This window comes from Malaya genurostris, chromosome 2 (genome assembly GCF_030247185.1).
Source record: "Malaya genurostris strain Urasoe2022 chromosome 2, Malgen_1.1, whole genome shotgun sequence".
Taxonomy (NCBI): Eukaryota; Metazoa; Arthropoda; class Insecta; order Diptera; family Culicidae; genus Malaya; species Malaya genurostris.
Window position 1 is genome coordinate 223790666 of NC_080571.1, and position 23468 is coordinate 223814133.

At 35.7% G+C, this 23468-nt stretch overlaps 1 protein-coding gene across 1 annotated transcript in view; it reads right to left on the minus strand.

Annotated features, from left to right (window-relative positions):
* Nucleotides 1-23468, minus strand: part of LOC131427758 (CD166 antigen-like) — a 1130565-nt gene that overhangs the window by 94034 nt on the left and 1013063 nt on the right. Inside the window, exon 9 of the mRNA XM_058591222.1 lies at nucleotides 13986-14130. Coding sequence (XP_058447205.1) covers nucleotides 13986-14130 — 145 coding nt within the window. The remainder of the gene's footprint in view (nucleotides 1-13985; nucleotides 14131-23468) is intronic.

The following is a 23468-nucleotide window of genomic DNA, read 5'->3' on the forward strand; positions in this document are numbered from 1 at the left end:
AGACGATCCTATCGGTATCACGCGACGATCTACTCATCTAGTCCCCGACAAAGGATCTAGACTACTCCGACGGAGATTTCCCCGGCGAAGGAGAATCTCCCGACACCGATTCTCTTACACCACGCGGGACACCCGATGGAGTGCCGAGGTCGGTCCCGCGATTCCGGTTGGAGCATGGCTTCCGGTTCGCTGGCGCCTCGACGACTCGAATCGGTGTTGTGGCGGCTACTCGACTAGCCCCCGCCGAAGGATCTAGCCTACACCGACGGAGAGTTCCCCGACGATGGTTAAACTTTCTATAATCAAGTTACGTTGCACTCTAGCTCTGTTCAGATACATGCAAGTCATCTTTGATGATTGTTCGTGTGTGTGTGCTGAAAAAAAAAATGAACTCTTTTGAAAGTTTCCTGATTTAGAGCACTGAGTTGCGAGAAATCTTTGGTTGAACGCTAGTGTGTCTCATATGTTGGGAATTGAAAATCTTTGACAGTGGTTTGCTTAAATTTCTACAAAGAACAACTGGTGTAAGTTTAATCAATAACTAACGTTTAAACTGACGTCAAATAGAACTCGAAAAAAGAAAAAATGTTGTGCACAAATATTTGAAAAATCCGGAGTAGTCTAATGCAAAGCTGGCTAAAGTTTGTCGAGCGCTCTCGATCGACAAAGAAATCCTGAGTGTGTAAAGGAATCAGCGGAACTACGAAAAAAGGCGGGTGGGTAATGTCAGAGACATAACTGAATGTCGTGAATACGAAAACAACTGACATGTTCCTTAACACTTCCGAATTACAATTACACAAAAGTTACACTTTGATAGCTGACGAAAAATACGTCAAACTCGAATTTTAGCAGCTTCTCGGCGAAAAGTTGTACATGGCTACGAAAAGTTCACAAAGTAGGCCATAATTTGGCAAACGGTTTGTATTGGTCGCCTGGAAACGGAACCATTTATCACATCCTTGATGTGGACATCCCAAGCTTACATCGAAAAATGCGTGAAAAAGCGTGTATATGGCCATTCATACGCAACCATTGTGGCCAAGTCATATTTTGGCAAGATTTGGTCAGCTGCCACTACTCCAAGTTTCGAGAATGGTATGCTGCCAAAAGATCGATTTTTTATCCCGAAACTAATGAATTCGCCGAATTTCTAGAATTTCGAACTATCGAAAAATACTGAGAAATTTCAAAGCGGAGGGCAGTCGAGGACACACAGAAAATGTTTAAAAATTAAAGAAAAAATAAATGTTCAAAAATTAAAGTAGGTTGTTGTTTTTCTGTGTGTACCAATTTACTAATCTTTCATCGCATAGACAAAAGTCAAAAATAAAAATTATTACGTCGTCTTACGAAAGGAAGTTACTTGTTTTAATAGGTTTACATGATCATTATGGTGGGACATGGTTGTATAAGAAAAAGATGAAAAGGTTCATTTTCTCGCTCCATCAAAGTTTTCGTGTTCCTGTTGGGTCCCATAAGATTTTAGCTTGATCTTAGAAATTATTTTTTCGCGCCCGATGTCTAAAGTTTGTATGGGATTTAGTTTGGAAAAATTCTCTTTTCACAAAAGAAAAAAAATCGGCTGAGGATCAACTTATAAACTCTAAAAAATGTTTAAAAATTAAAGAAAAAATAAATGTTCAAAAATTAAAGTAGGTTGAAGTAGTTTGTTGTTTTTCTGTGTGTACCAATTTACTAATCTTTCATCGCATAGACAAAAGTCAAAAATAAAAATTATTACGTCGTCTTACGAAAGGAAGTTACTTGTTTTAATAGGTTTACATGATCATTATGGTGGGACATGGTTGTATAAGAAAAAGATGAAAAGGTTCATTTTCTCGCTCCATCAAAGTTTTCGTGTTCCTGTTGGGTCCCATAAGATTTTAGCTTGATCTTAGAAATTATTTTTTCGCGCCCGATGTCTAAAGTTTGTATGGGATTTAGTTTGGAAAAATTCTCTTTTCACAAAAAAATCGGCTGAGGATCAACTTATAAACTCTAAAAATCAATGCATGTGTAATCTTCGTAGTAAATTTATCGAGGAGAAATGCCTTCGAAGACCGCAAAACAATCCGACATTTGTAGAAAAAGTTATCAAAGGAAAACCGACACAAAGTCCCAACAATAGCTCATTCCTTAATATGTATATCTAGCATCACTGCCGCTAGCGGTGATAATATGACTTTGCTTTCTTTTATTATGCTATAACGATTGATCAGAGTTGTTTAATGTCTTAACAATAGTTACTTAGCTTAGTACGAAGATTTTTTTCTGAGAAAATTCTGCTAACTGCGAATATGGTTTTGCGCGAAATTCGTCTTATTTAAGTCAATTATAAAATTAATAATTTTCAACATTCGACTTTATCCAAAAAAATTCCAAGTTATGATATATATATATATATATATATATATATATATATATATATATATATATATATATATATATATATATATATATATATATATATATATATATATATATATATATATATATTCATGTGAATGAAAATTACACTTCATGTTCTGAAACCCCCTCTGAAAAAGTTTTCTGAGTACGCACCTGTTGATATAATATAATAATATATTGCTTTCTGTGTAGACATTATATATAATTTCTGAATAAATCGACTGTTGATCGTAGGCCCTGAGTCCCTCAGTATTTTCATTCGACTACAGCTCTATGAAATTTCTAAATATTTGTGTGTGTGCGCCTCTCTAAGAATTTTCTCTCCGCAAAATTTTCTCGGAGATGGTTGAACCGATTTCAATAAGCTTATGGTTATTAGAAAGCTACTTTTGGGCTGTGGATCAAATTTGAAAATCGAATGGCTTACACTTCTGGTGCGTATAATGGTATAAGTGACGTAACCGACAAAACGTATTTCTTTTTTTCCGCTCAACTTTATTGGAGATCGCTGAATCAATTTCAAGAGGCTTAGGCGCGTTCGAAACTAATATAGGGTTGTGGATCAAATTCAAAGATCAAATGGCTGACACTTCCGCTTTGATAGATATAATCGTTAAAGTGGCATATCGACAAATCGCACATGTTCAGTTCGTGCTCGCATCTCACCCGACGCAGTCGAAAATCGTTTATGGTAGAAACAACAGAAACAAAGATAATACAGTGTAGTGAACAATAGAGTGCACGAAATGGGAAAATACGATTTAAAAAAGCCTGAAACTTGGCCTGCAAGACCGAATTCAATTTGCATAGATTTCAAGCGTTGCAAAGTTAGACCATCAGCAAATGAAATTGAAATAAAGAACGAATGCATCTAGACGCTAATAATGTAAGTGAGATTCAATTCAACAAGGCGTCTAACTGTGTGTACATTATGTTTACACGTGAAAGCGATGCACTTGCATTCGCTTCGGTTAACAATGAGGTGCACAGCGTTGAGTGTGACAACATTAAATACAAAATCCCTGTGCACATGGTGGACAATGCAATAGAAGTACGCGTGCATGACCTCCCCCCGCAGGTCACCGATCAGTACGTTCGGGAGAATATGTCGCAGTACGGTGAAATCCTTTCCATCGAAAGGGAAGTATGGCGGAATTTTTTCCCCGGCATCCGGAATGGCGTGCCAGTTGTGCGGATGCGACTATGTAAGGCAATTTCATCTTACATCATTTGTGATCAAGGTGGGACACGTAACAAATCAGCTGGTTATATGCCAGTTTTGTGAACAACCTGCACACTACGGTAAACCTTGTACTGAAACTGCGAAAAAGACATCTTCAACCAAAGACAAGGTCAACCGTTCAACAACGAAAACTAGTGAGCGCAGTACTCATGTTTCACCATCAAACCAACCAGCAACTCCAACCAATGTACAACAAGACGCATCTAAAGCAACTAGCAACGAACAACAAGGAAAACGAAACGAAGACGGACACCAACAACAATACAACCGATGAGGCAATGGATGACGAGACGAGCCACGAACGAAGTGCCCCTCAACCCTCGCAGGAGGGAAATGGAAGCTGTGACAACGAGATCCACTTCAAAAAGTTTGTTATTTAAAAAATCGGCTAATTCGGCCACGTAAAGCTTGTACGCAAATAGGCCTGAATAAAAATATCTTAAATAAAAAAAAATTTCACAGGTTTTTCTATACGCTCAATTTCATCGAAGGTGGATGCACCGATTTCAATAAACTCAAGCTCACTTCAAAGCGGTTCCAGAGTTATTATCTTATAAGTGGCGTATCCGACAAATCTAATTTTTTTTTATTTGCACAAAATTTTAATGGTCAAGTACAATGGCATTTTTTATACTTATAGTTTCGGGAATGTTATGCGACTTATGTTCGGAAGCACTCTTTTGAGAGCTACTCGAATCAATATGAATATAGCCGGGTAAGCATATGAAATATATCCCTAAAGAAAATTCATATTGTTACATCACATTGGGAAGAGATTTATACTGGAGACAATTTGCCTAAAATTTCAATCTTTTAACTGCCATATATAGGGTGATTCAATTGATTTTCATTTTATTTTTTTTTTTTGATTTTTTAAGCAACCGCTTCACCGAAAAATTTGAAAAAAAAATCAGAGATGTTTTAGGTATTATAGGAAAAGTTTACATTTTTTTGCAAATATTTTAGAGATGTATTTTTTATTTCATTTATAACGGTTTTAACCTTAAGGTCATTCGTCTCGTCGTAAAAAAAAAGTTTTCTGATTCTATGTTCGGGATGGGAATCGAACCCAAGCGGGCTGCGTTAAAGGCTTCGGCTATACTAAAGATGGTCGGGTATAGAAATTCTTATACCCGAACCCGATCCGTACTCGAGTGATCAGCAAAAAAATTTATCCGTACCCGATTAAAAATTAAAAAAATTACCCGTACCCGATAAAACATATATAATTTTACCCGTACCCGACCCTTATCCGATTTAAAATTATCCCGAATGAGTAGTACAAATTTTACCAAAATTTAGGATGGAAAAAAAAAAAAATGTTTTAGATAGCGAGCCGTATCAGGCTCTAGTTGGTAAGTAAAATACATTAAAATGCTTGTTTACATTTAAACATATAAATACACTGTTAAGCATGAATACATTTCCTATGCCTTTGGTACTTTATACTCATTTACAAATGTCAACAAAAGGGAGTAATATCTACTCAAATTTTCTCGAAAAGCATATTTACCCAAAATGTCGTAATACCCGTTGTATTCAATTTTGGGTAGGTATGGTTTTTACGAAACAATGCGACTTTTGATCCAATTGTTTAGAACCACCAGTAAGCGTGCTCATTATTTTGACACACAAATAAAAATTCACATTCACAATCACTTGAAAAATCACGTAAAATGGTTCCAAATGTCAAATTGAATATTATACGTTATGAAAATGATTGTTATGCGAACATCCCCTAAAATGAATAGAGTATCATCAGTTCGTTTACGTGAATTGACCAAACATCAAATAATGTATGTGTATTCCTGGTGTGAAAAAATCAATTTTAAAAATGGTGAACAGTGAGACCTTCAAGTATAAATAGTTTGAACATTCGAGAAAATTTTTTTTGTTTACAATTTGAATTATGATTTTTATTTAAAATAATCTGTTGTAAGCCTCACAAACCCACACCCACGATGTTAACGGTAGCTGGTGGATTAAACAGCCATTTGAAATATGTTATCAAAAAAAGTAGGGCGGATAATAATCACATAACTTTTCATGTAACTATGATTGATCGCTTTCTTTTAATTGAAGAAAAGAAATGTTTTTTTTTTCTGGAAAAAGATGCCAGTTGTCAGGTCTGGTCCTAGGCGCGAATGTCAAAACCCTTTGAATCAAATTGTTTATTTTTCGGAAGAACTGTTTTGCAATAAAAAATTCTCGTCAACGTGTAAACATATTTATGTGAAGTACAGATGGTCGGGTAATCGATCAGAAACAAAAATTTACCCGTACCCGAATGAGCAGTAAATTTGTTTACCCGTACCCGACCTGTACCCGATCCGTACCTGTTTGAAAACAAAAATTTTTACCCTGATGACATGTATTTCTGGAATTAAAAAATACTGAAACATATTTTTTCACGCTTCACCGATTTTGGTACAACTTTAGATTTAATATTATTGAGTAAATAATTTTTGAACGCGTTAAAGTGCTTCGGAATTATTTATTTTAAATGTGGACAACCACAATATTTGTTATATTCTAGAAAAATAAAATACCATGCGTTTCCATTGAAGCTATATTAGAAGAAAACGCATGGTACTTAGCTCTAGACGTTCTAGTAGTTGAAAATTTTGGTAGGCTTTTTTTTCGTCTCGACATATCAGTGCATGTTAGTTGAATTTAAACTGCTAGTTCTTTTGATAGGATATTTTATGAATGCAGCTTCAAACACGTTAATGTTTTCCTCAATTCCAATGTGTCATTAATCAGTATCTAATTTTATTGAAACTTCGTTCTTGAACTAACACCTGACCAATGCCGTAATTTAGTAATAAGTCCTCGGACACACGTTTTCAGTATGGGAAATCAGTCTTTTAACCCAGAAGGAGAAACCAGTTCGAAAATAAAACCAAAATCATTTTCATCAAAATAATAAAATTTTCACATTTCCTGGATTATTTAATGTGTATATTCTTTATTTTTCCTACCGGGAGACCTTAACAACCCTAACTAACTAAACTAACCCGTTAACTAAAAATGTCGCCTTTGCGAAAAAATACTTATATACGAAAAAGGCACCCCCATTCATCTCAGCTCCGGTAATCATGTCATATACGAAAACCGTTAGTTAGAGTAAAATCTGCTGTCTCTGTTCGATAGATTGACTTCCAGGGTAAGATGAAAATAAGTGCATTCGCTTCAAGTTTTCAAGTGCTAAAAACGATATTTTTTGAAATTTAGTTTTATTAGGTAATTAGCTAATTCCTGAAATAGCCGTAAACTTTTTTTTTTCAGTATATGAAATTTAGAATATCCGATTTTATAACTTCTTCTTCTAAACCGTTTTTATGTAATTAATAGTATCCGAGTTACAACAAATTAAAAAATTGCTTGCAAAAAATACATTCGTTCCTACTCAAAGTCGATTTTGAGTCGAATTGGCCTCTTCACTCGGCATCCAATTCGGAAGAAGTCGATCCACCTCTTCTGTTGTTACTTTATGGAATTGTTCTATAATCTGTTAACGACCAGAAAGTCGTCCGTTTTGTCACCGTTGCAGTTGATTATCACACGAATCATGAAACCAATCATTTGAAATTCTCATGAAATCATTATGATTTTCCATGATTTTTATTCTCAAATCATGAGCAGTAAACCGTCCCCCATGAAAATTAATCATGATATAAAAATGCTTTACTTGAGGAATGTATTTTATTCGAAATTTACAACTCAAATTTTCTACCCGTCTATCATTTTGAACTTTCTACCTCAAGTGATGTTATGGAATGCTTAATAGATTAATAGGAAGGCAAAATGCAGACATTGAAAATCCACAACTACATGGAATGTTTGCATGATTTTTAGAATTATTCATTTAATTGTGTTTTTATACACCGGCTGACATAGAATTGACACCCTTAAAGGGCTAAGCTCGGCAACATCTTTGGCAAACATCAACGTCACATTTTGTATGAATGTATCTGACTGTATTCTTATATATTTGAATTTGCTGTTGTAGCTAGAATAACATTCTAATAGCAAGCGTAAACCGAGAAATAAATCCAACTAGAACCTTGCAATGAAACTTGGAAAAATTATCCTGTTTAACCACTTTGTTTAATTCGTTCTATGGATATAACAGCGTAGGCTTCATTGATTTAAACGATTTGAAATCTGAAAAATTATGCCACGGTTTATTACAAAAGAATGTGCAAGATTTCCATATGAAGTTTGGTTTTTATTCACACATTTTTTTCGCGCAGTTCGTTTGAGTGAATTCTCAAATACGATATCAAACATGGAGCAATTAACGCAAAACTCGTTAAAGAATACGTTTCTTCAAGTGTTCTCGTTGTTCAAAACCTGTTTTAATCCACCTAGTGGTGTAATAATGCCTTTCTCATGTATAATATTGTGGTATTCTATTCAAAATTTTTTTCTTCGACCACCAACTAACATGACATACAAACTCTACTAGTACGCACTCTAAATTACGATTTAAATGTTTGTCGCATCCGAAAATATGCAGTAATTTTAGGTAGGACCATAAGACCTTTCAATTGACCCTAAGATTAGGAATAACGGTTTAGAGTCCAGTTTATAACATTTTTATCGGTTTTTGTTCCGCCAGTTTAAGTGACGGTGTACAATATTGAACACACTTTACCCTATAACTCCGGAACCGGAAGTCGGATCCGGATGAAATTCAGAAATTCCGTATGGGACCGGGAAACCTTTCATTTGAATCTAAGTTTGTGGAAATCGGTCAAACCATCGCTGAGAAAAGTGAGTGAGATCCATTTTGGTATAGGGCCCTCTTTGTATCTTTGTATCTTTGAAAAATCCTTCCGCAATAGGTAATTTAATGTGATTAGCTTCAAACTGATGCAACATGGGTCACCTAAGATCGATTGAATCCATATAGTTTGTTAGGTGGGCCAAAATATATGAAGTGGCCAAAATACCTCTGTTACCCTATATGACCACTATTTACGGTACGTTCGGAACCGGATACCGGGAACCAGGATAGCCGGAATCGGTTTGTTTAGTGGCCTACTGATAATGACTATCGATTTGTGTAGTTTTGAGACCAGTTTAGAATTTTTTTACCTATTTTGTTTCGCAGGTTTAAGCGACGGTGTACAATACTGAACACACTTTACCCTATAACTCTGGAACCGGAAGTCGGATCCGGATGAAATTCAGGAACTCCGTATGGGACCACGAGACCTTTGATTTGAATCTAAGAGTGAGATTATTTGACACATACACACACATACACACACACACACACACACACACACAACCACAGACAGTGCTCAGCTCGATGAACTGAGTCGAATGGTATATGACACTTGCCCCTCCGGGCCAATTTTCTCTAGTCGGTTTTCAAGTGCATTGCATAACCTTTCTGTATGAGAAAGGCAAAACGCAATAGTTTAAATGAAAAATAAAATGATCCAGATTAAATGAATTGAATGAATCTTTAACAGACATTCGCTATGTGTTTCTCACAATGTTAGCATTTGAGATATTAGTTAATGTCTAAAAATTAAAAAATTTAAATATCGCGTAAAAAAACGATCATCATTCATCACACCAGATCATTCAATTCATATTTGAAATCTTCATACACTGAGTTCTCTTTTTACGCGGGGGATACGTACAGCGTAAAAAAACCGCGTAACTTAGAAAATTCGCGAGAAAAAAAACCGCATAACTTCAGAAATTCGCGTAAAAATTCCTCAAAACTGAAAAAATAATTTTGATACCAAATATCTTAGAAATGCATGAAACGTCTAGATCTGGTGTAATTAAAAAAATTGTTGTAAAAATCGACTTTGGGACTTTGAGAATTTGAGACCGCGTAACTTCGGAAATCTGCGTAGAAAAAACCGCAAAATGGAAGAAAATTTGTTTTGATGCCAAATGTCTTAGAGATGCATGAAACGTCCAGATCTGGTGTAACCTCAAAATTTTTTTTTTGTGAAAATCGACTTTGGGATTTCCAAAATCGTATTCTTTTTTTCATATAGAATGTCTTAGAAACAGTGCGGTAAAATTTCATTTTCAATCGAATGATATCAGATGAAAATGAAATTTATGGCTATTGACTGTCAGCATATGGATACAAATTCATATGATTTTTGCTGTAATTTTCAAGTGAAGCTCCCGGAATTCATTGTCAGTTGAATAATCGTACCTAGTTATTGCTTGCTCAGTTTCAAGTGCCAAGTGGTCTAACTGCTTCATTGTCTTCGCTGTTGGTAGTGAGCAAGTTCGGATGAATAGAATTATAAATGGAGCAAAGTATTAAAAATGAAAACAGAAGGAGGAATCTATATACTATATATATTTCAGTTATCTGGTTTGTCTTTCATATATTATCTTTAACCAAATCGAATGTTCACATGAACCTTATTTGAAGGCCGCTCTCACATTATTGAAAGAGATATTTTGTTACTTCAAGAGATCAACTGACGGTGGTTAAACTGAGCTTTGATTTGAAGAGAATCTATTGAAGAACTGAATGCTGCCGGTACGGTACGTTAGCGAACGTTGTGTGTGTCAGAGTGTGAAGTTTACTGCAGTAGAGAGATCGTCAGTGTGTTTCACCAGATCTGGTGTGATCTGAACATTTTTTTAAGAATCAAAAATTTTCTACTTGTAAAAGAGTTGACTTCAGATAAAAAAAATTCGGGATAACACCAGATATCGAAGCTTCATGCATTTCTAAAACAAAACAAGTAAACCGCTTAGCTTGGGAAATCCGCTTAAAAAAAGCGAGTAACTTCGGAAATCCGCGTAAAAAAAACCGCATAAAAAAACCTCGTAAAAAATATTCCAGTGTATTTCAAAACATCGACGAAATTGATCCAAATGGTTCATGAGTCGAGAACTTTTGATCATGGCGTATTATCGTAACAAGAAAACACACTTTTTTTTCCTAACCATGACTCGTTTTGCTCATTCACAGGATCGGAATGTTGCTCGAGTAGTAATGCTGTTTCCCTTTAGCATTGATGAACAAATGTCTAGCCTGTTGTGTAAACTTTATACCTGCTTAGTGGTTTATATGGAACTGTTAAGTTGCACGAACAGTTAAACGTAAAATGCTAACGCACTGATAGGTCGAAAACAAAAGGGTTAGAAATGTGTTCTTTGCTTCGTTCATCTTGTAGATTGTTGTTGCTCATTTGTCAGTGTTTTTTTTGGTTTGTTATTTTTCGTATCTTCCGTTATCAGGATAAAACAGTGCGGTTAGCTAAACGGGCTGTATTAGATTCTTTAGAGTTTTCAATTCAAGTTGGTCGAATTCACTTTTTTTGAAAATGTTAAATGGTTTTTTGTTTGACTGTAATTCGAAAAACGAGAAACGAGTTAAAAGTTTTCGATTGCTTGAAATGGATGAACTCATAACATTAGGTTTCGATTTTGTTCAGGTTCGAAACAAATCAAAAACTTTCCTTCACTTTTGTTTTTGGCTGTCGTTTAAAAGTATCTGTTCCTCATGCTCGGGACTGCCAAAACTAGCTTCTAACCGAAAAGTTTAAGATGAAACGAGGTGAATTTTTGTTTTATTATACCTAAGGTAGTAGCTCTATCACAAGACTTGGTATCGTTGTTCCGGGAAATAACAGATCGGCTGAAAAGTTCGTATCGTTTCTATGAGAGGGCTCCACTAGAATTAAATCCATACCATTTTCAGTTAGTACCAACCTTCAAAAGATACGTGTATAAATTTGACAGCTGTCTGATTATTAGTTTGGGAGTTATTGCATTTTGGGTGAAGCTACTTTTGTTATTGTGAAAAAAATGGAAAAAAAGGAATTTCGTGTGTTGATGAAACACTACTTTTAGATGAAAAAAAGTGCCGCCGATACAAAAAAATGGCTTTATGAGTGTTATCCAGACTCTGCACCGGGCGAAGCAACAATTCGTAAGTGGTTTGCAAAATTTCGTACTGGTCATATGAGCTCCGAATACGATGAACGCAGTGGACGTCCAAAAGAGGCTGTTACCGATGAAAACGAGAAAAAAATCCACAAAATGATTTTCAATGACCGTAAAGTGAAGTTGATCGAGATAGCTGACACCCTAAAGATATCAAAGGAACGTGTTGGATATGAGAAAGCTTTGTGCAAAATGGGTGTCGCGTGAGCTCACAATCGATAAAAAACAACAACGAATTGATGATTCTGAGCAGTGTTTGGAGCTGTTATATCGAAATAAAACCGATTTTTTTCGTCGATATATAACAATGGACGAAACATGGCTCCATCACTTCACTCCGGAGTCCAATCGACAGTCAGTTGAGTGGACTGCACGCGATGAACCGAACCCAAAGCGTGGAAAGTCTCAACAATCAGCCGGTAAGGTTATGGCGTCTGTATTTTGGGATTCGCATGGTATAATTTTCATCGACTACCTTGAAAAGGGAAAAACCATCAACAGTGACTATTATATAGCATTATTAGAGCGTTTGAAGGACGAAATTTAAAAAAAACGGCTTCATTTGAAGAAGAAAAAAATTTTGTTTCATCAAGCCAATGCACCGTGTCACAAGTCGATGAAAACCATGCTGAAATTGAACGAATTGGGCTTCGATTTGCTCCCTCATCCACCGTATTCTCCAGATTTGGCCCCCAGTGACTTTTTCCTGTTCTCAGACCTCAAGAGAATGCTCGCTGGTAAAAAAATTAGAAGCAATGAAGAGGTAATCGCTGAAACTGAGGCCTATTTTGAGGCAAAGGACAAATCGTACTACAAAAATGATATCGAAAAGTTGGAAGATCGCTATAATCGCTGTATCGCCTCTGATGGCAATTATGTTGAATAATAAAAACGAATTTTGGCAAAAAAATGTGTGTTTCTATTAAACGATACGAACTTTTCAGCCGAACTGTTATGATTAATCAACCATGAACAACGAAAAAGAAATACAGGACGGATCTTGCTTTAAATGAATATTATGACATTCTTCCGAAAAATTATGTAACCATGTAAAATGTGTTATGTCCAGTTTCTGCTAAGCTTCTCTTCAAATTTTGGAGTGTCAAAATTCTGTGACCAGAAATGAGTGTTTCGATTTCGCAGTTTTTACATGGAGAACAAAAATTTAATAGTGATTCATAACGTTTAAAATTTCCAACGTATTTACGTATTTCAAAGGGAAGACTTCTTAGCAGTTACCCAGCAAAAAATAAGGAAAAATAAATGAAATCTCTTCGCCAAACGAGCAAAATAACGATCAACATTTCGGCCTACACATCGTTACTGGAAATTGTGTTAACGATCGTCACTATGTGAAGAAGCGAAAATCAGCTCGAAATGCTACACATTTATCTATCTAAGCTCATTTAATTTTACCATCAACGAAACGGAAACGACTTTGCCCCTGAAACTGGCTGCCAGTTTGGCCGAAGCCAGCCAGCAAATCCCTCTGAATATAGACATCGCCGGTCCCTAAAATAACTATTACCGTTTTAAGCTGTGAGTCGATGAGCCACTTGATAGGGTGTTTCCAGCCGGTTAAACCGCATCTGCTTTTCCACCGCCATCCAACCGGAACCGACCAGTTCGTCATTGTCGATCCGTTGGTTCCGCTGCCGCCATGTATGACGATGCTATCGAATTAATTCATTTTCGATTACGATAGCACAGCGCGCTCCGGTAACTGTTATGAGCCATAACTGTGCACTGCATGTGAGTACAAAATCTGCTTCACGAGACGACCTTCGTCATCGCGGGCTCTCATTTTCCCGAGCGCGATGAAAAAGCTGGGAAAATGATTTTAACTACCGTACCCTCCATTACGAGTTCCCTAGCAAACGCGCTGCAATAGATAAAGTTTTATCAAATGTTTCGAATCGAAACCGCAATTAAGTTGACAATAAAAAATCTACCACTCCTCATCGCCGCCGCGTCGCCGTTTTCCGGGTGTCGCGGACGTGCCAAAAACATTCACTTCCGCAAGTTTTCCGTAGTGGGACGGAAATGTTCTGTGGAGCGTTATTAGACCTGTTAGTTTTTACGAGCACGTTGGTTCGAATTTGAATTTAATTAATTTCTTCCTACGGTTATAGCCCCGGAAAGCCACGGTATGGTGATCCCCTTCTGCTTATGTGGGGCTGCTTTTGGCAAGAATGAAGCTTTGGAATTTGATGGCCCAGTCGTTCATGCGGGCTGCTATAGAACGAAGGTTCGCTGAAGCGGTAAGTTGCAGTTTTATGGTGACATTTTTCATACGAGTGAATAGCTTCGGTACACTTCGTTGATCTGTGTCACAGTTTATTGTTTCTACCACCCATTCCCCCTAGAAGCTAGGTATACTTACAAACGACTTCAATCTTCCAGGAGGTTTCCAGGAACAGCCCCGTGACATTTGGATTTTCGGCCCGGCACGTTATCAGCTTGCCATCGTCTTCCGTGGTTGGAACGAAGCTCAGCTCTGAGCGGGTTGTGTTGTTGAGGATTTCCTCCTGAAAAGGGTGAAGTATACCCGTAAATGTGTTAATTAAATCAACGCTAATTGAGAAATGGTTGGTATGGTGGATAAAACTTTAACGAATCACAAACGTCTTCTATAGTGTTTGACAGAGCAGCTGTATTAGGATTATTCAAGGCAAATGAGAAGTTTATCAAATGATCATAGTTTCTTAGGTATAGGATAGTTTTTTGCCTTCTCAATAGAAAGGTAGAACAACCACTGGCAAAACCTACTGTTGATCGGAGCCTCGGAGAGCCCTAGTATTATATACCATTCGACTCAGCTCAGCGAGATAGGATAATGGTTGTGACCTTTCGTAGATTTTTCTCTCCGCTTAATTTTCTCGGAAATGGTTGAACCGATTTCAACAAACTTTAAGCATACTACTGGTTAATTGATCAAGTTCGAAGATCAACTTTCTGTCACATCTTGTTCTAAAGATATAATGGTATAAATGACGTAACCGACAAAACGCATAATTTTCTCTCCGCTCAATTTCTTCGGAGATGGCTGCACCGATTTCAACGAAATTAGACTTGTTTGGAAGCTACTACTGGGTCACTGGTCTAGTTCGAAGATCAAATGGCTGTCACTTTCGGTTCCGGAGATATAAGGGAATAAGTGACGTAGCTGACTTAATCACTCCGCTTATTTTTTTTCGTGATTATTCGGGGAACGTTTGATCAATGGATCTATGTTTCTAAGGGTTAAACGCTAGGTTCAATACGCGCGCGTGAAGTATGAAGACGTATGTAAATATAGTTTACACTGTGAGAAGGATCTATTTGGTATTTTATTATTTTGGTTAGGGAGTCGATATCGGCATTACTTCGTATCGCGTAAGGCGTTGTAGTTCGGTTGATGATGATCGAGTGATACCTTGCAGTAGTACGGCTGTCTACTGAAAAAAAAATCGTATTTTATCCACCTAACAGTGAGATGATACCTTTTTTTTATCAATCCGCATGTGTTTTTTGCATGAATATTCTTCGGTGTTTCAGTTTTCATGACATTATTTTTATGATCGTCGTTTTGAGATTATAATCACTCATTACTCCATTTGAGATTATAATCACTCATTACTCCGTAATATCGAAACTGAAAATCGGATCGAATTTGAATCTAAAAGTGTTACAATCGAATAAACATTCCATGATATGTCGGAGTAAGTTCCACTTTAGAGTTTACGGTAATTTAAGGTACTTTGAGGGCCGGTAGTCAGGAACCAGCATAACCCAAACCGATTCGTATGGCCATATGACGAATAAATTGCAATAGTTTTGAGTCCAACTTTAAAGCTTTTCGGGATTGTCATCTTCTATATCGGTTTGAATTTTAAAAATTGTAAAAATTGGAAATTCCAGAATCGGAAGTCAGAATTGGATAAAATTAATTGATTTTGTCTTTGTCGATTTGGGTTTTTTTGAGCTTTGTGAAACGATTCGATGCTGGAACCAGAATTCGAAAATCGGTGCAACTGAAGTCAAATAAATTCACCTGAGTAGCTGTATAGTTTACATTGGTTTCAAAATGTTTGAAAATCAGTGTAGACATCTTTGAGAAGTCGTAGTACGAATTAAATTTTTGGGTAACTTCCCCGAAACCGGAAGTTGGATCTGACTGAAAAGCAAGATATTTTATAGAATCTTAAAACTTTCCATTTAAAAACTAGATGATTCTTAGATTTCATTTGAAATATAGATCGGTTCAGCCATCTACGAGAAAAATTAGTTACATAATTTTAATATCGTTTCACATATCATCCTGTAGTTTCGGAACCAGAAGTCGGATACAAACATAATTCAGGAACCTTGTTTAGGAGTATACGATCAGCAAATGTGGGTGTGACAAATAATTTCACAATTTCATATTCATATGAAATACGAATGAGTGAAATTATTTTTCACACACACATTTGCTGATCTCGACGAACTGATTCGAATGGTATATAGGTGTAATATTCTTCCAGCATTTATTGCTGTGAGTAGTATAAATCAATATAATTTTGGAATTACTTTCAACTCGAAAATGCTGCCATCATCTGGTTTACATGTGTCATATCCGAACGATTATGTTGCCAAAAACGAACCGTGCCAAAATTGGCCCGAGGCAAAATGTTATGAAAAAGAATGCTGCACACAATCTTTTAGGTATTTAGGAACAATCGTGTTTCACGTAGCTCCTAAGCATTGCTTTGTCATACAGCGCTCAAAACTTCTACTACTGGAATAAGGCGAAAAGTAACTTACCCAAAAATATCGATATTTCCGTTGAAAATTACCGTGCGGAATCTAAGTCTAAAAACATATTCTGTTTTCAAGGTCAATTGTGACAGATATTGTCAAAAAACTGTAAATTTTGACATTAAACTTTGTATAACTCAAAGAGTAAACAACAAAAGTAAAACCGGATGTTCTCTAAGAGCACGAGGTGAAGAAAATGCTCAAAGAGAATACGTGAATACGAATAAAACTGACATGCTTTTTACACACTTCCGAATGTAATCTTTCAATGCTTGACTTGCAGAATTGTAACAGTTCAAATATGAAGCGGAACACACGAAAGCAAAAAAAAAATACAGGGTTTGGTAAGGAACAAGACCGATTATGATGACATTGACAATGCAATGTTCAAAATCATTCATACATTGAAAAATCCAACAAATCATTTGTTGGCAGAATTTCTAAATGTATGTTAGAAATTAATATAACAATAAATTTCAAGAACTTATTTGTTAAACCAGTCTCGAAAATACAAATTATAGAGCAATTGGAAGGAAAATCAATAAAACGAAAGTCACCATCATGAATTTTAGGAATTCTAAAACTGTAAATAATTGATATCCACTCGTCAAAGTGCAATAGTATCTAAAATTCCTTCTAAAATTTATTTGAAATGGAAAATATTATCCAATTGTAACGAAGGGATTTAAAACATAACTAAAAAGAATTCAAATAAATAAATAAATAAATGATATATTCCACCCACTTTTCTTAAGATATAAACCTGATCTTCTCCAATTACTCCTTTTTGGATACCAGTGAATACCGGTTGAAAATAAGTAGTATAAACCTTTTATCAATCCACCTAGGGGTGTAATGATACCTTTCTTATATTACTTATATTTTCAAAAATATCACTAGAAGATTCGCAATTTTTTTTTCATTTTGGAATAAAATAAACTTTCTTTGGATATGAACTAACATAACTTTTTCAATTTGTAAAAAGTTATGTCAAGTTAATAAGAATTTTCACCTGAAAAAAATAGATTGAAATGTGGCCACTTTGTGCTTTCGAAATTGAACAAAGCACGTTGCGAACGGAGCAAAACCGCACGTATCGACGCGCACCAGTTTTGCATCATTTTGAATGACGATTTGAATGTTTTGACACTCATCGTTATATAATTTCGCAACCGGAAGTCGGATCTGAATGAAATTGCTCAATATCTTTTAAAACAATGAGAGATTTATTTTGAATCATGATTTGTGAAAATCGATTTAACCGTTGCGTTGCTGAGAAGTCTAAGTGAGTTCTGTTTTTGAAATTTGTGAAGAAATACTCATGAAACCGAACCGGAATCCGGATCTGGATCATCTTTTCGGGAACTTTTTAGAGGATTTTAAGAAGATTTTATTTGCTCCTTAGTTTGAGAAAATCGGTTAAGAAATTTCCGAGACAATCGATTGCGCATTTTTTCATACATTTTCACATATTTCCTAGTAATTCAGGAACCAGAAGTCGGATTCAAATGAAACTCCGGAAAATAGTGTGAAACCGTAAGACCTTTTATTTGAATCAAAGATTGTGAAAATCGGTTCAGTCTTCTCTGAGAAAATTGAGTGACATTATTTGTCAAATACATACATACATATGTTACATACATACACAGACATACACACACATAGACATTTTGTGATCTCGACGAACTGAGTCGAATGGTATATGACACTCGGCCCTCCGGGCCTCCATTCGAAAGTCGGATTTCATAGTGATTGCTTAACCTTTCTATATGAGAAAGGCAAAACAGAAAACTTTATTGTAAAATCAATAAGTTGAGAGTAATTCGAAGGTTTTTGATTGGGTGCTATAGTGGCAACAACAAATCTGGTTTGACGAAACGTATCGTAAGCCCACTGCACTCAATCACTGAAAATATTCCGTATTCCAATGTGACGGCTTTTCACGATACGCTTTGTGCGATCATTCGTTTAATTCATACAGCTGAAATTTTGCTCGTCACTGAATTTCACTTTATTGCGAGTTCATACCAAACAATTTTGAGTTATTTGTGGTTATCTCATACTACTGAAATTTTTTATCATAAATTGCTTAACATATTTCCGATGGCATTTTGAAAACATTATGTTGTTGCTTTAAATACAACAAGCGATGTTCAAGATTAAACTCTGCCCATTCTTGTAAACAGTGAATTTTGAAAAGGCGCTCCATAGTAAAGAAAGACGTTTCCAAGACTCGTTCTTTTGATTGAATAGTCACTTGCCTGTCCGTGTGGACAGTAAACAAAGTCCGTGCTATTCATTGCTTTCGGTAGCTGTGAAGCTCGCGTTCTAATAAGATTTTTGTTTGCATCTTTATCGAGAGTTATGCCAAGTTTATGGATTAACTGAACGATAGGTTAGATAAAGGTGTAGTGAGCTCAAAAAAATTTTCCTGGTGGACTCAAAACTGCATTCTGATCTCCGGATGACGATTAGTTTTCTGGGTGATTTTTTTTTTTATTTTTTTTTATTTTTTTAATTGCCCACCACACTCCCCCACACCAAAAAGCTCAACAAGGAGCCCCCTGGTAATGGACGCAACTAATCTCAGTTCATTAACACTGGCAAAATTTTAATACTAACAAAGAAAAACAAGAAGAACTGAGATTAAAACAATTTATTCTAAGATGTGCAATTAACTAATTTATTGGTGTGGAATCCCAGTGGAAATAAGTTTCCTTTTAAGGGATCCACGTTTAATATCTAACATTGAATAATATAATACTGTTGACGTTTAACTAACATTGATATACAGATAGATTACGATTGTTTAAACTTTACGCTTATTGTATAAAAATTTCATTCAGTCTTTGTCTAAAGTAGTGCTTCAATCTAGATCTAAATATGGTACGGATGTTGATTTGTTGTATGTCAAGAGGAAGTGCATTAAACTTTGTAGGACCAACAAACAGAATACGCCTTTGGCCCAGAGTTGTGGTTGTTCGAATGCGTTGCAAGTGGCCATTACGGCGCGTCGCGTACAAATGGTTTGGAGTTGAAAACTGTATGTTACGATGTGTCGTGGCCTGCAAGGTGTCATGAACGAACAACAAGGTTTGCATGTCACATAAGTAAGCTATTGGTAGAGCATTATGAGCTTGGTCGGAGTACAATGAAAACGTAGAGAACAGCAGAGGTCTATTAAAAATAGTTTTAAGACACCTATTCTGAAGAGTTTGTAATTTTTTCAGATGAGAGCTAGCTGCACGGCCCCAGACCGATACAAGATAATTAAGTTGTGAGTGAATATAAGCATAGTAGTAGCTCAAAAGTGCACGCCGAGGAACATATGATCGCACTCTCCACATGATACCACAGGAAGATGCGACACGCTTTTCAACAAAACTTATATGATGAGTCCAAGATAACGTAGGGTCAAGATGAATGCCCAGGTATTTAAAGCATTTTACATTTTCAATCACGTAATCTGTTAGCTTCGGGTTGTCATGAATTGGTAACACTTTTCGCATGGAACGAAAAACCATATATTTCGTTTTGAGTAAATTCAATGACAATAAATTAGCGTTGAAACATTTGTCAAGGACATCTAGGTCACTGTTCATCGAGCTTATAATGGTACTGATGTTATGATGGGGATATAATAAGGCTGTATCATCGGCAAAGAGTCTTGGAGTACCGTTAAGATTCAAGTTGCCTAAATCATTTATGTATAAGAGAAATAATAAAGGTCCTATATTACTACCTTGTGGTACACCAATTTTCGTAGGAGCGAGGTTGCTACGTTCCCCATCAATGGATACAAATTGTTGCCTATTTGTCAAGTAACTACGAATAACGCTGTTTGCAATGCCTCTGATACCATAACATTCGAGCTTTTCGAGTAAAATCGTGTGGTTTAACGTGTCAAAAGCTTTTTTAAGGTCAAGAAATAAGGCACCGACAATATTCTTACGATCTATTTCACTCATTATCTTGTCAACTAGTTCTATAATAGCAGTTTGTGTGCCAGAACCTTGTCTAAAACCGTATTGAAATTGGTAGAAGACGCTATGTTTATTTAAGAAGTCAAGCAATCTGGTGACTAATAGTTTTTCAAAAATTTTGTTAAAGACGGATAATGTAGATATGGGACGATAATTATTACAATCACAACGATTACCGGACTTAAATATAGGAATGACTTTAGAGATTTTTAGACAATCAGGATAATAACCGGACAGAATAATTTCATTAAAACATTTAGAGAGAATCCTAGAAAACGTTGTACAATTTTCTATTAGTAAACTAGCTGATATACCATCGGAACCACTGCCTTTGTTATTATCTAAGCTGTGTATCAGCAATGTAACTTCGGCGATTGACGACGGACGTAAAAATATTAAGTCACGAACACAACGAACATTGCTTAAAGGATTAATGCTAGTATTAGTTGGAATATTATTTGCTAGTTTTTGTCCAATGCTAGAGAAATAGTCATTAAAGGTCTGACATATTTCTTTACAATCAACAATTCTTCTACCATTTTCTATGAGGTTTATCTTATCGTTTTTCTTGGTTAAGCCGAATGAGTTTTTCAAATTTTTCCAAAATTTTGAGTGAGGTGTATTGGTAAGCAAGTTTTCGTAAAACAATTGTTTACTCTTTTTTTTCAAAGTATCAACTTTTTTAGAGATATGTAGAAGCATTTGCTTGAGATGTAAATCTGTCGGATTACTTTTGACGCGCTGAAGATAGTTACTCTTTATTTTTATCAGAGTCCAAAGGTCAAAAGACATCCAAGGACAGTAAGAACCCTTCACTTTGATAGTTTTTGTTACTGTTCTGCTATAACGCTCAAGTAAGTGATTGTATGTATACATTATTGATTTAAGTATAGATTCTGCATTTTCTTTGATATCAATATTGTTCATAAAACTTGAAAATTCGCGATTAATTTGACGACGATTAATGACCTTTTTTGTCAGTAACATAGGATCATTTTCAGCAAAAAGCTCAATAGTTTATTACTTGTGAATGATCACTAAGGTTATTAAAAATAGTATCATCTCGTACTCGATTTACGTCGTCAAGTTTACATAAAACATGGTCAAGTATGTTGTTACTAGTTGGTCTGGTAGGAAAATAGTTTGTACAAATAAAACTGCAAGAATCTAACAGTGCCCTATATATTGTCACAATGTTGTGGTTAATCATATTAACTGGGACATTCACATCACCTACAATAAAGCACGAACGTTTAGGTTGGACTTCATACATTAAGCTTTCTAAATATACAAAAAAAAAATCATTAAAAATTAATTAGAAATGATTATAATATTTTGTATGTCAGTTTTCGAATATGCCTCGTACAAAATGAGCCGAAGTTCTAGTTGTAATGAAATATTGAAATACAGATTTCAAGTTCAATCATCCTACCAACTACTATGTTTTTCAATTGGTAAGTATTTTGTAATAATAGGAGCGAATCTAGGGATTACATGAAAAAAATTGTGTTAATCCACCTGGTTATGTTCACACAAATTTTCTTTGATTCTTGAAAAAGAACTAAAAACTAGCTGTTTGAACTAGCATATTTTATAAAATTTTTAAAAGTTTTATCACAAGCGTATAGGCTTGTTTGGCCAGCAACTAGCATTACCATAATCAATTTTGAGCCAAGTTTAAAAGAATTTTTACGTGTTTGCCTTTCTCATATTTTTTTTGCATTATTGCTCTATAACTATGGCAGGTTGTAATTTCATACAAACTGCCCTGTATTTCCGGAGCCAGATTTGGATAAAATTAAACATAAACTTATGGAAACATAATACTTTTCATTTAAATCTAAGTTTGCGGAGATCGGTTTAGCCGTTTCTGAGAAATTGAGTGATTTCCAGTTTGGAGCACATGAGCACTTTTACGGTATTCCGGAGCCAAGAACGATGATTCGGTATACTCAAAATGAACATATTTGTTCATCAACTAACCATACCTGCCTGATTGAAGTAATATACGGCCATTTGAAGGCATTTGGCTCGATTTTTCTGTGTCATGTATAAAAACACTCTCCTGAAAATAAGATGTTTATACTTATCAGCTAGTAATTCCGGAACCGGGAGTCGTATCTGGACGAAATTTGTTAGGGTTATACAGGATTCTATGACCTTTCGTTTGATTTCAAGTTTGTGAGAATTGGATGGGCGGTCTCTGAGAAAATCGATTGCACTTTTTTAGTTCATTTTGTACATTTTACCCTGTAACTTCGAAACCAGAACTCGGATCCAGATTAAATTCAATAACACCCTATGGGACTATAAGACTTTTCACATGAATCTGAGTTGAACAAAATCGGTTATGCGGTCTTTGAGAAAATCGAGAATTTTTTTCAATTTTTTTTTATACTTTACCCCATCTCTCCTGAACCGGGAGCTCGATCCGAATAAAATTCAATAGCAGGCTATTGGACCAAGAGACCATGGTGATTGCATAGCCTTTCTGTATTAGAAAGGCAAAAATATGCCTTTGGAGAGATGATAGACGAGTTAGCTTCAAAATAAAAAGTCTCTGGGCTTAAATAGTTTGAAATTCCTTGAATTAGAAACCAGATAATATGATTAGTTGAAAGCGCGATAAGAAATATGATTCAGTTATTTATTCAACATGTTTGTTATGGCTAACTGCACTGGCAACTTTCAACTATTATGTTGGACTTCTAAATGAAAATATAGAAGTGTGGAAACAGTCAGGAACTATCAACATATTGAGATCGTTATGTTTTTGCTTCATCTTTTCAACTTCTAACTTTCTGTTTTTCCTGTTTGTGCTGAAATTTAGCTCAAGCCACAACATTTTAAAGCAGATAGTTCCTCCGAAACTGCTCTAAAAACATCAAATATTTTTGCGGTATTGTCCCATTTCTTCTAATGCTGCTTAGTTTGCTATGGCCAATATTTTTCTGTAGCTTCCGGCGGTAGTGCTACGAAACTCTCCAGTCTGCCAAGTGCTTCCGTTCAGGGCAGCACGAAATAGAACAGCGTATTCTATTTCGTAGCGATAGAACGAAAAAATATTTACACCGGACGTCAGGAAGCCTTTCTCTATTCAAGTG